Genomic DNA, 12,605 nt, shown 5'->3' on the forward strand with positions numbered 1-12,605 from the left:
CTTTAAATCTTATTGCCATCCAGGTGTTCAATGTTTGTTTGACAAAACCTAAAGCGATGCCAATGACAGGTTCTGGTCCGATGAAGCTGCTTGCAGCACCCTCCTTTGCAAAGGAGTCAGCAGCCTTATTACCTTTCAGGCCAGTGTGGCCAGGATTGCAGACCAGAGACAGTTTGTTAAGTCTTCCTATTGAGTAGAGTTTTTGACAATTTGGTACCAATTTAGACGTTGCTCGGTGGGAGCCAAGAGCTTCCAACGCAGCTTGACTGTTCGAGGGTATTTTTATTCACTTGTGTATGAGGTTGAATTCCGATCAAATTACTAACAAAAATGTATTATTAACGAAGGCATTGGACACAGAATATTAATACATAATGAAGAATAATACTAAATGTACATGAAACGGGGCCTATGACGTTTCATAAAAAAATGAGAGGGGTTGAAGATAAATGTTTCAAAATTGAAAAAAGACAACTGTCTAAAACAGTAGAAAAAAATATAACACTGGAAAATACAATAAAAATTTCAGATTATAAATTACATTATAACTGGATTTTCTTCAGTCTCTGAAAGTTAGGGAGCCATTGAAGGTTAGCATTCTATTTCCATATCCTTGCTTTTCATAACAGAAACATAACTATTGGTGGGTAGTGTCGTGTGGTACTTATATTTTCGATCAGTTTCATTTCTGATAACCCAAAACACGTGCGATGAGAGTAGTTGTAAAAGTTATAATAATTCTAATCACTCTCTGAGACCTGAAGAGTACTGATCTCTATAACAATTTTTGTTGTTCCGCCCTCTTCTGTACTACCCACTCCCCCATTCAACAAAAAAACAAACGACTTCTTTTATGATCCGACAGAAGACGAAGCAAAACCGATAACAGATTCCGACCATTTACGGAACAATAGAAAAAAGTCTGTCTGGAGTGATCGCGGGGGTGTGATTGATGGTGAACAAAATGCCTCTTCCTGTAGTTATAAAGTTCCAAAAACGTCCGCCGCCGCCGCCGTGCGGATTCTCGAGGCGACGGACGGCACAACTAATGTAAAGTAGCTAAAGAAAAAGGGGGAGCTGTCCTCCCTTGCGTTCGGGAAAGCGGTTGCACGGCTTCCTTCTTTTTGTAAACCGGGAAGAGCGACCGGCATGAATAACAAAGGAGGATCTGAGGATGAGGTCAGAGGCGTACGAAGGAAATGTTGAGAGATACAAACTAATCTATTAGCATAAAATGAGTAGATAGTTTAAATCACGAGCCGATTTTAGAATACATTGAATCGATGGTCCATATGAATGCCAAACAGTATATGGAACCTTATTTCTGCCACCCATTTGGAATGTTAGCACTCTCTTGAAACAAAATTTCATTAATGAGTCTGAACCACACCACTGCTAGCTTGCCTCATCCTATTTCTTGTTCAATATGACATTTTTCTCAAATTCAAGTCTGGCTTCTGCGAAAATCTATATCTCACTATTAACTGGCCTAAGTAATTGGATGTTGTTGTTTACGTGAGAACGTTAGGATTTTGCATTTGTTGATGTTGAGTTTGAGATTATTTCTGGTGAACCAGTGCTCTAATGATGTTAAATTATTTTGTAGTATGGAGCAGTCTTGAATACAGGTAACTGGACTGTATGTTTTCAAATCGTTAGCGAATAGAAGATGGGTGGCACTAAGTTCAAGTGATACATCGTTGATGAATATTAAAAATAGAAGTGGACCTAGATTGGAGCCTTGTGGGACTCCAGAGCAAGCTACTATCGATCGGACGTGTACCCTCCATATTCTACAAACTGAGTTCTACTGAGTAAGTAAGATTTCATCAGATCGATTAGTGATTCAGAGAAACCAACTGCTCTCAATTTAGTTAGTAGTAAGTAATGATCAATGGCGTCAAAAGCCTTTTGGAAGAAATAGAGAATAAATCATTTTCAAACTCAATACATAGACTCATGTTTTAAACCATTCTGATTCCTATTTAAGTCACATCTGAGTTTATTTTCTCATCATGAATAATTCCAATATATCAGGTACAAGCTGACGTCAAATATGCCTCTTATTCAACGTGAAAGCAACTCTCTAATCCCAAGAAAAATAAAGAATCAGCCTTAGAAATATCCCACAAGCACTCAACAAACAATTGCCTTTGTTCAAATAGTTTCAACGTAACCCGGTAGTGGCCATAATCCTAACAATTATTTATATTACTACGTCACCGTTTCTCAATAACTGGCACATCAACAACTGAGCAAAACAACGGATATTTGTCCGACAAATTGCTTTTATACGAAAGGCAAACCGACAATAAAATGGAACTGCAAATAGAGAATACGTTTCATGTTTCCACTGAAGCTATATTTGTTTGTACAAAGTGTTTATAATACAAACTTTTGTCTGCGTGTATTGTTGTGTGCTTAAGGTCGGTAAACATGAAAATGCATATCTAAGCTTAGTTTTTCTAGGGAACTGAAGTAGACATTGTGTAAGACTACGTCCAAGAATATAAAAATTATACATATTTCATCGTTCTGGTAATATAACGGCGTTATTTAGACATGCAAGTTTAGTAACGGATCTCTTGAAGTCCCAAAATATGTAATAATAAAAAACAAGCGAGATCTTTTCAATATATCATCCCTCGCACAAGTTTCTCAACTTCTGAGAGTTGTCGTTCGTATGGGGGCGGCAGCTGATTAACGGAAAAACAGATTTTAAACAGATTTTAAACAGATTTTTTGTCGGAAATTTTAAATATTCGAACATATATAATATGAATGAACTTTATTGATTGGTAGGGCTTCTTAAATGAACGATGTAGTGGTTCAACAATTAGTCAGGTACATATTTTTTTTAATACAATAGAAAAAATATTTTCCATCTATTTTCACTTTGTTGATAATTTTTAAGAAAATCAACAACCGAATGAACTCTACCTCAAATACACCTTCACCTCTTCTCTAGATAAATATTACTGCGACTGATTTGGATGGGCTTGTTTCACCCTTCCTTCTCGGCCCATCTTGTTATACATAATATTCAGTGCTTGTTGTAAATGTCCCCTCAATCCATTTTAATACGTGCTCTGGAGTTAGAATGACCGAGTCGTCTGTACTTTATTTTCTTTATGATCCAGACGACATGGTGAATTGTCCATTTCAAGATTCCAAATTTTGCTACCTGTGTTCCCTGAACTTCTACTGTGTTTATAATAGTCGTATACACCAATATATCTTCAAGAATGCATCTCATACACATACAGCTCGTACCGTCAATCTTTTCTTCTCTTTGCAACTTTTTGATTCTCAAGATATATTATAGAACACCAGACAAACCTGTTGATATCTGTACAGGACTCAACCATCTTCAAGAATCAAACCTGGAGTCTAAGTAAGCATGAACATTCTTCCTTACTAGTCCCATCTATGTTATCCACTTTCAGGCTTGCTCAAGATAAACAAGGGTTTTCGTGGTGGTCTCTAGCATCTTCCTGAGGATAGATGTCATCGTCTTCACTTACTAAAGCTTGTCGCTCAAGGATACCAATTTATTCGTGGTTTAATCTAGCACCACTGATGAGACCTATGGTAGGTCGAAACGGCGATGTTTGGTGTTGGTGTTTGCGCTCTGGTTTCATCTAATGGTTCTAGTTGTCTTGCAGTGAAAACTGCAGTGAAAGACAGGACTAATCTCGCTCGGCAGTAGATGTCAAGTCTTGACTTAGCACCGTCTTCTTTCCATTTCATGAATGACATGTTCGTCAGGGGATATGCTATCGCCTTCAGGTACTCACTAAGGGTACAAGCACAGAGGAACCGGTAATTTAAATGGTTGCTTAATCACTTACCGTCTCATAATAATTATTTCGTTATGAATAACGGAACTTTACAGAGCAGAGCCCGGTAGGTTACCTGTGAGCCGGAATGGAAAGTAAAAAAAGTGTCACCTCGATTTTTTGTACAGCTCCTAGCGAATTGGAATGGTTTGTGCACGCATGGTTGGCATCCACCATACACGTGTATCACTGTCTAGTATCAACACACAGTCGACGGCAAACTGTACAGTTTCGTCGAGATGAAAATCACTGTATACATAAATACTTATTGAGGAGGTGAACTTAAAGTTTTAAAGCCTCACGGTCGAAAGTCAAATTCGAACTTTGATTATTCGGGCTGCGTAGCCGTGGTCCAATGGAGAGATTAACTCCGAACTTTTCGTGCATAACTACGCTGGGCATCTTCAGCAGTGGTTGGTAGCACTGCGTTGCGACCTCCTCATTGGTAGAGTGGTTAATGAGCCTACTTACGAGGAGTTCGCAATGTATTGCTCCATCACATTCGGAGTTAATCTCTCCATTGGACCACTGAGGAAGTGTTCAATCAAACACCGCTATGGAAACAGGCCAATATATACCGATCATCACCATCAATATATACCTTGTATGTGCCCATCTCGGGGCCATTGTGTACGTACCCTTATGATTGTTGTTCAAGAATCGTTGAGACCAAAGTCAAAATAGCGCTGAGAAAGACAGGACAGATCGATCGATCTTGAAGCTTGGAAAGCCTAATTCATTATGCTATTCATGGTTTGAACCTTTTGTTGATTCCATAGACGGAATCTACGTAAGGAAAAAGCAAGGAACATATAATTCATTGTATCTTTCTCGTCTGCGTTTGAACAACCTAAATTATATAAATTTTAAAACTTTCACCCCTTGAATATTCCAGCCAATTAACCTAGTCGCCAACAAATCCGTTGAAATTCCAAATTTGTTCCTGTCGATTAACGTCCCGGCGCGAAGTGAACGATACTTTTCGTAACGACGAACGCAAACAACGTTCAACAAACAGAATTAATACTGTTACTCACTGTATGTATACTTCGGAGCAATTGTTCGTTGCGGCATAGACAGCTAATTGTCTTTAATTCCTTATTCACATTGTGGGTTTCTCATCGTAGTTGTCGAGGAGTTTGTAAACATCGCTCGGATTGTGTGCGTAGGCGCTAAAACGTCGGCTGTTTAACGCCCGCCATTTTTTATAACCGTTCGATGTTCATTTGTTTTATTAGTTGCGAGTAAAGGTAAAATGGAAGGTAGGTGGTTTCGGTTAGTGGGAGTCGATTACCATCGGAATTCACCAGCTTCACTAGAATTCCCCATGAGTGGTTTTTGTTCCCTAAATATACAGGGTGAGCCAAAGATAACGAAACAAGGCTGATTTCTCATAGTTGGCGTTTAGAAAAATAACCCAATTTCAATTTTGAAGGAGGCTTCTTTCAAGCAATTTTTACCTTCTACCCCCTTGGGCGACCCAAAAGTAATCGATTTTTTTAAAGTTCTTCGAAGAAGATGCGAAGACGAGAATCTGGCAAAAACTTTCTAATTGGCACTGTTTCCATCAAAAAATGTTCAACCTGTCTGTTACAGTAGGGAAAAAGGGAAAATTTGAAAAATGCACTTGCGTCATCGACAAATTACGCAATAAAACAAAGTTTTCTATATTGGAAAAAGAAAGGGGACAGAATAGTTAATATTTGAGTTTGGATTTGGATAACTTGCACTCAGTAGATCAAAAAGAGATGGGTCAACAACGTTTTTATGTTTTGAATTTTGTTTGTACTACACAGAAAGTTGTTTTCATAACTAATAAATAGGTACTTTATATCTATCAATACTCAAGTGAATTTTATATCGTAATTATAAATTTTAACCTCAAATTTGAAATGAATTTCTGATGTTTTGCTGGCTGGAAGAGATTTGTCAGAGGTGAAAAATAGAATATCAAAAATGTTTTTACAGAATGATCAATAAAGTACTGACCAACTGATCCAAAAGTTTCTAGATTTAAATTGGATGAACAAATTGATGACGTATGCGTACTTTCGTCGACCCAACTGCAACAATGTAGAATGTAATGTGAATGCAATTCGATGCTTGCAATTGGAAATAAACTTACTGATTTTGCAGTCTTTCCTTGGAAGTGGAGGTAATGACTTTATAGTAATTTTTGACTATGACATATGCTGACAGACATTCTTGAAAATAAGGGACGTTACAATGGGAAACAGATGACTTTTCAACAAGATTGGGTACCGGCATTGGTCAGTATTTGAAAGAGATCTTCTTTGTAGATAAATCGATGGGAAAAGACCTCAAAGATTATAATTTATTAAACTCAATAAGCATATACAGACGATTTATGTCAACGCATCACACGTTAAAAGGTGATACCTCGTTAATCCTTAACGTTTCCTTAAGTTTCGACTTCTGAAGGTTGTCGTTCGTAGGGGTGCGACAGGTGGTTAACGTAAAACAGATTTTTTTAAACAGATTACACTGAAAATCGTTTTTGAAACCGTTTTTGAAATCTTTTACTATATGGAAATATTTGAAGTAAAAAGTTGGTAAATGAACTTTCGGGTGTTAAGTTATTTCCATTTTCCCCCACTGTAGAGTCAATTTAAAAAATACACTTATAAATCAAGAAAGCTGCAAATGTAATACAAAAAATACAACAAAATACATCAATAAAACATTGTTAGTTATCAATTTTGGTAAGTTCATTCTATCATCTCGATTTAATTTTCTGCTGAAAATAATTCAACTGCATTATGATATTTTTAGTCTGCACATTGTTGAAATCTTAAGATAAACGGTCCACTACACAATCAGAAATGTCAGTATTTCACCCATAAAGAAATAACATCGAATTGTTCCTTTCATTCAATAATTTATCATACAAAGATATACATAAAAATTTCCAAAGTATCTTCTTCATAGCTTTCGATATCATTTCATCATAACACATGAAACACATTTCAAAAATGTTTCTTAGTAATTCCTTGTAGCCCCTATACCGGTATCAATACTTACGCTTACCCCTATGACTGCGTTCAGTTCTGTCATGGTAACTTGTTTCGCCCTTTCGACAGCTGTGGCGACTTGCTGTTGATGTTCTTGTGATAGAAAAGGGAGGATTTGGGCAATGATAGCGTTCAGTCTCTTGGCTATTTCAGTCTGAAACAAAATACACCCATTAATTTGAATGGCAGAGATAAACAGATTAAATTGATCATGATATTAAGAATGACAATACTAGTATATACTGTATATTTATCGTTTCTCATTTTTACTTTTTTCACGACATTGTACAAGTCAGTGCATAATCCAGATTCATATGATGTTCAAACTGAACGGTCGAGAGCTGAGATCCGTCGACCAATAGTATTGGAGATTATTGTGAGAAATTACGTGCAGATATCGCTGCATACAAAGTCGGTTTCTTGCATAAAAAAATAGACCTAATGCTGTTGTGGACCTCTACATCTTTGAAATGTATCTATATGTGTTCAGATAAGATCTAAGTTTACCTTGATTCGAGCAATGAATCCTAGAAAGCGTCAGGTAGAATTGGTATAAAAATTTATCTACCAGACTACTTGAAAGATCACATGAGAACGCAATCAAAGAGCAACTGAAATTATTTTCAGTTGATAGATGTCTAGGTATAATTTTTAACTAAAATATTTCTGATTCCTCTAATGCAATCTATTTCATCTAATGTTTATTCGTTCATTGATTTTTTCAATTGTGATACATATTTCCTAATCTGTTTTTAATGAACCTTCACACTGATATTGGGATAACCGCATAAGTGAAAGCTACACGTGTAATAGCACCCCGATTAAAATTTTTACAGTTTTTTGGAAATCGTGTAGAAACTTTTTCGTATTGCCTAATTTGAGTTTCTTCTTCTTTCTGTATTATTGTTGTTCTGACTATGCAAGCGACCTTGCGACATTCTTTATAATTGAATAGAAGTGGCCGATACTTGACGAAAATCTATATTAAAACTAATTAGTGAAACACGCGACAAGTGTCTAGTTTATACATTTCCTTTTATTGGGTCCTATTGGAAATAGAGAACTATTTATCTACTTATTTGGCTATTCTTTAGCAATGTGTGTTGTCTAAAATATTTGATAATGATTTGATTTAGTAGCATCAAGAAAAAGTTGCCCATTTTAGAGCTCATTCGAATATTTGCAAATTCTGGTCAGTTCCGAAGTTATTGAAAAAACCAAAATTCACCAATTTCAGTTTATTCTTTTTTTGGCGTTATAAAAGGATACATTGAAAAGCAAAACACGCTTTCTCATTGCCACTTTTACAAGCTGTTCAAGATGGCTTTTACAGATTTTTCATTCGACGTTTCGTCTTCGAGAACCATCACCCACCTTAATTTTTTATATGAACCGAAAAAAGGAATCACCCATTATAAGTTGCCCATTTAAATAGTCCTAATAAAAAAGGAACAGTACTTTTTGTTTTCCTACTGTATATTCCAGAATTGGAAAATTTGGCATATTTACAAAACTGTAACACGTGTTTCATCGTTATATAATAGCGTTTTGCGAATACAATACAGTTTTGTGAGTTTTTTAGTGAAATCTCATGATGAAGTAATCATGGATTCTCAACAAATATCGGCCATTTCCATGTCACCGTGTCAATTAAACGATTCAAACTGTGCGCTCCTTTCTTTTTGACAATTATGAAGAGGCGTTGCTGGAATGATTTCAAAACAGTATCGTTTTCGAGGTGATTTGATTAAATCACAAAAAATATCAAGTGGGAACAAATCTGGAGAACAAGCACACCTCTTAACCTCTATCTCGACTACCGATCCAACTATTGGGAAAACATAGTACAGTTAGTTGAGTTATCTTTTTGTACGATAGGAGGAAAATACTACTAGTTTCAATTTCAATGATACTTGAACGTGAACTTGATTTCTGTTCTCATCAGTGTCTCGCAGACTGGGGATTTTTCCATGTCCCAGCTGAACACTTCAACTACAGTTATGCACGAGTTAACAACGAGATTGTCAGACTAAAGGACGTCCTCGTGTATTCAAACGCTGAATACAAGATCAGCTCGCAAAATTGGAGGATTAACCTTCGAATTGTCAACACAGTCATATCAAGCCCGTCCCCGGTGTGTGCGATCCTCGAAAAATAAATACCCTACTGCTATTGTAACTTTTTTATACATTTTTCCTGACTGTAGAGCTTTTGCTGACGAGTGTTTACTTATCCCAGAGCAAACATGGGCGCGCTTCGTGTTTATTTTTCCGGTCCGTCGGAAGTTTGATTTCGCTCCTACAATACGTTGTTTCCCCGTTCGTAATTGACAATAAAAACCGTTTGAAATTTACTTTGCGAGCATTTGGGTAATGTGCCGTACAGAGCGGACGTTGTTGAATTTTCGATTGCATGTTCGAAGGAAAAAAAAAGGACGAAATGGGACATATGCGACCTGGGAGTTGATGATTTTTTCGAAAGCGGAAATTACAATGGAGCTATCAAAGGGGTAGGATTGCTCTTGTAAACGAAGGTATCGAACTACAAATGTTTACAATTATAGTCCTTGAAGGGGAGAAACAACGAATCAGGAAATGAATAACAAACCTAACGCTTAAGAGAAAAATTGAAAATTTCTAGGTTGACTGCGATTTGAACTTTGCGTTTCTAATTGCCAAAATAATAACATTGCAAAATGATATTACATCTATTAAGCACGAGACAGGTTAGAAAAAATGGTTGAATTATAAAAATTATTCTACATTCGAATGCTCCCCTTCAATATACTACCCTCCCTTCGCCACACACCTTTCCATACATTTTTTTCCATTGATCGAAGCAGTGTTGGAAGTCTTCTTTGGTGAGGGCCTTTAGGAGCTTTGCCTTTTTTTGCTTTTACCACTTCCATCGATTCAAATCGGGTCCTTTTCAAAGCAGATTTTATCTTTGAAAACAAAAAAAGTCGCACGGTACTAAATCTGGCTAGTACGGCGCGTGTTCGAGTACTGAAGTGCGTTTATCGGCCAAATACTGCTTCACAGAGAGCGCGTTATGGGCAGGTGCGTTGTCCTGGTGCAAAATACACCAGTTGTTCTTCCACAACTCCGGGTGCTTCTTACGAACTCGATCGACATTGCGTTGAATTTTGATATGGACATCCTTGCTCGGCCCTCACTGAAGCGCTTACACCACTCAAAAACACGCGCACGAGAGAATTGTCCCCATAGGCCTCTTGCAACAATTTATAGTACTCAGTCGGAGTTTTTTTCACAATTTAACGAAACATTTGAGATTGATACAATGCTCCTGTTTTTCGTAACACATGGTTTTCGGCACGTTCGTTTCAAACCGCTAATGTACAAATACTAAAATAGTGTCAAACATGTGTTTTGGTACGTGAATAGAGAAGAAAAACTATTCGTTTTTCCCCACCCCTCTAGGTCGTCCTCTAGGCGCGCAGTCTCGTTATTCACTAGCCGGACCTTGTATATCAATATCAGGATTAACCTATAGGGTTCAGTAGATACGTGTTGAAAATTGGTCCATTTCAAACTCTTGGAACATTGTTAAACATTGTTATATAACTTATATTATTGTTTTTTTGTGAGTATAAAAAATAGGTCAGTGTCAAATTGGAGGTCCTATATGAGCCGAAACATTATTTGACGTCAGCGTTGGTTCCCCAATCTTCTTTTTCATTGTAGTTTTAAGAAAACGTCTCGGAAATGTCCATTATACATTCTAAATCAGATGGTAGGTATTATATTTAAAAAAAAAAGAGTGAAACACAGATCATCCTCTCTCAATCTTGCAATGTTTCGACATAAAAATGTATTTTGTATAAAGTACTTATGATATCACGATAAATCAATGAGTTCATCGTCTTGAACTATTATCACCTGTCAGGGAAAACAATACGAGCGTTGAAGTATTTTATACAATCATCACCACAAAACTTCGGCAACACTACGCACTACATATGATGTGATCAATAAAATACGATTAGCAAATGTACAATGCTATCAAGATGTTGGAGTTAATCTTTACCTACGAAATATGACTAGTAAGGTGTTTTACAAATTAGACCACTACGACGTAAACAACAAAAGGTGGTATATTTTCCAAACATACCGCAAATCAACCTTTTCCTGTCATTTCATCGCTCTGATTCTGCAAACAATATTCCCTTTTCAATTTTAAAGAAATTCATATACCTCTAGCATTGAATTAACTCAACGTGTGAAAGTTTTTACGAACTGTCAGCATAACAAGAGCAAGTGTGTCTCTTACAGTGACATCAAATCGTAATTTTATGTATTTTTTAAGTTATTCAAAAAGGTGCTGATAAGGAATTTGATACCAGTGTTTACACCTGAAACTTCGAAGTACACTAGAGATTGACAGCTTTTCCATGTAAGAGAAGTTTTATATCATTACTCATTTATATCATTATTCAACTGTTTTCTTCGTTTTTCAGAAACTTTCCAATGTATAATCATGGAAAGTAGAGAGCCAAAAAAGCTCTTATTTGCCGTTTGTTGTGTTCTTCATGAATTTACTTCCCAACTAGACCTGTTCTTGCGAAACTCCATATATGAACACCTTCGCATTTCTATCTCAATCTGCTTCGATAATCATAAACAGTCTGCGATTGCTAGAGAAAGTCGAGATGCAACTATTACAATAAATCGGTATATTTATTCCTCCGGTCTCTCCGGTGCTCGATATGCACTTCTTCGAGAACGCATGCCAAGCTATTCATATGGAAATGCTGATAATAATTCCTATAAACATGTTTTCATACTCGTATAAACATTTCAATGTAATATCACGCTTCCTGGAAGCCGGAATATTTTATTTACACTGCATAAATTCGGATTCATAAGATGCAATCACTTAGAGTAAACAGCTATCAGAGGAAATAGCAGGGGAGTGACTAATAGTACGACGATATTCACGATGTAGCAAAATTTGATGAGGTAAAGTACGAAAGTAAATATTTCGGTTAGTAATGGAAGAAATGGTGAATGCACTAGAATACAACGCTTTAATTTGATTCAACAAAAAATCTTCGCCAAATTTACACGATACTTTATTTACAGGTGTACAAATTCTAGTGACACAGAGACCACTAGAGCAAGAGTGAACTATTAAGTGGATATTTTTTCATTAAACTTTGAAATAAGACAAAATTCATAATGAAATTGGTAGACAGCACAATATCTGGACTCTCGATCACATCTATTAGGTACATAACCGATTACTGAAAATATCAAAAGTGGTTTCAGAGGTTATCAATCAAGAGATACATTCCCTACCTCTCATAAGGATAACAAGTATTTCCAGAAAATTCAGAAATATTGTCTAGACTATTTCAGAAATCATCTTTCCAATGACACCACGCAGAACATACTATTCTTACGATGTATGAAACAAAAGGTAAGGAAACTAGTGTTTGAGATGCCCTCCTTGATGAAAATCCATTATTACGTATTCGAATGACAATTTACTGACATTTTCACTTGACAGTTTACGAAACTTATGATACAAGCTAATGAGCCTAATGTAATTCTCCATGACCATCAGGGTAACACGATATTCGTCGTAGAGATCTAAGTTCTGAATTAGACAGACGTCCCCCTACGAACGAAAACCCTCAGAAGTGCGAGGTAGGGATATAGTAGGGTCTTATCTTTTAACGTGCGATTCCTAGCGCTGACAATGATAAACGAAT

The 12,605-nt window shown here is 36.5% G+C and overlaps 1 protein-coding gene across 5 annotated transcripts in view; it reads right to left on the minus strand.

The window, feature by feature from the left end:
* LOC111501902 (transducin-like enhancer protein 4) overlaps positions 1–12,605 on the minus strand; it is a 361,306-nt gene that overhangs the window by 154,412 nt on the left and 194,289 nt on the right. For 4 of the 5 annotated variants that reach the window (XM_074183015.1, XM_074183013.1, XM_074183017.1 and 1 more), the window contains one exon: positions 6,882–7,025. In XM_074183015.1, the coding sequence (XP_074039116.1) occupies positions 6,882–7,025 (144 nt within the window). The remainder of the gene's footprint in view (positions 1–6,881; positions 7,026–12,605) is intronic. The other variant, XM_074183014.1, reaches the window with a different exon arrangement.

This window comes from Leptinotarsa decemlineata, unplaced genomic scaffold (genome assembly GCF_025532065.1).
Source record: "Leptinotarsa decemlineata unplaced genomic scaffold, Ldec_3_MD MMD2_tig00026330_RagTag_RagTag, whole genome shotgun sequence".
NCBI lineage: Eukaryota > Metazoa > Arthropoda > Insecta > Coleoptera > Chrysomelidae > Leptinotarsa > Leptinotarsa decemlineata.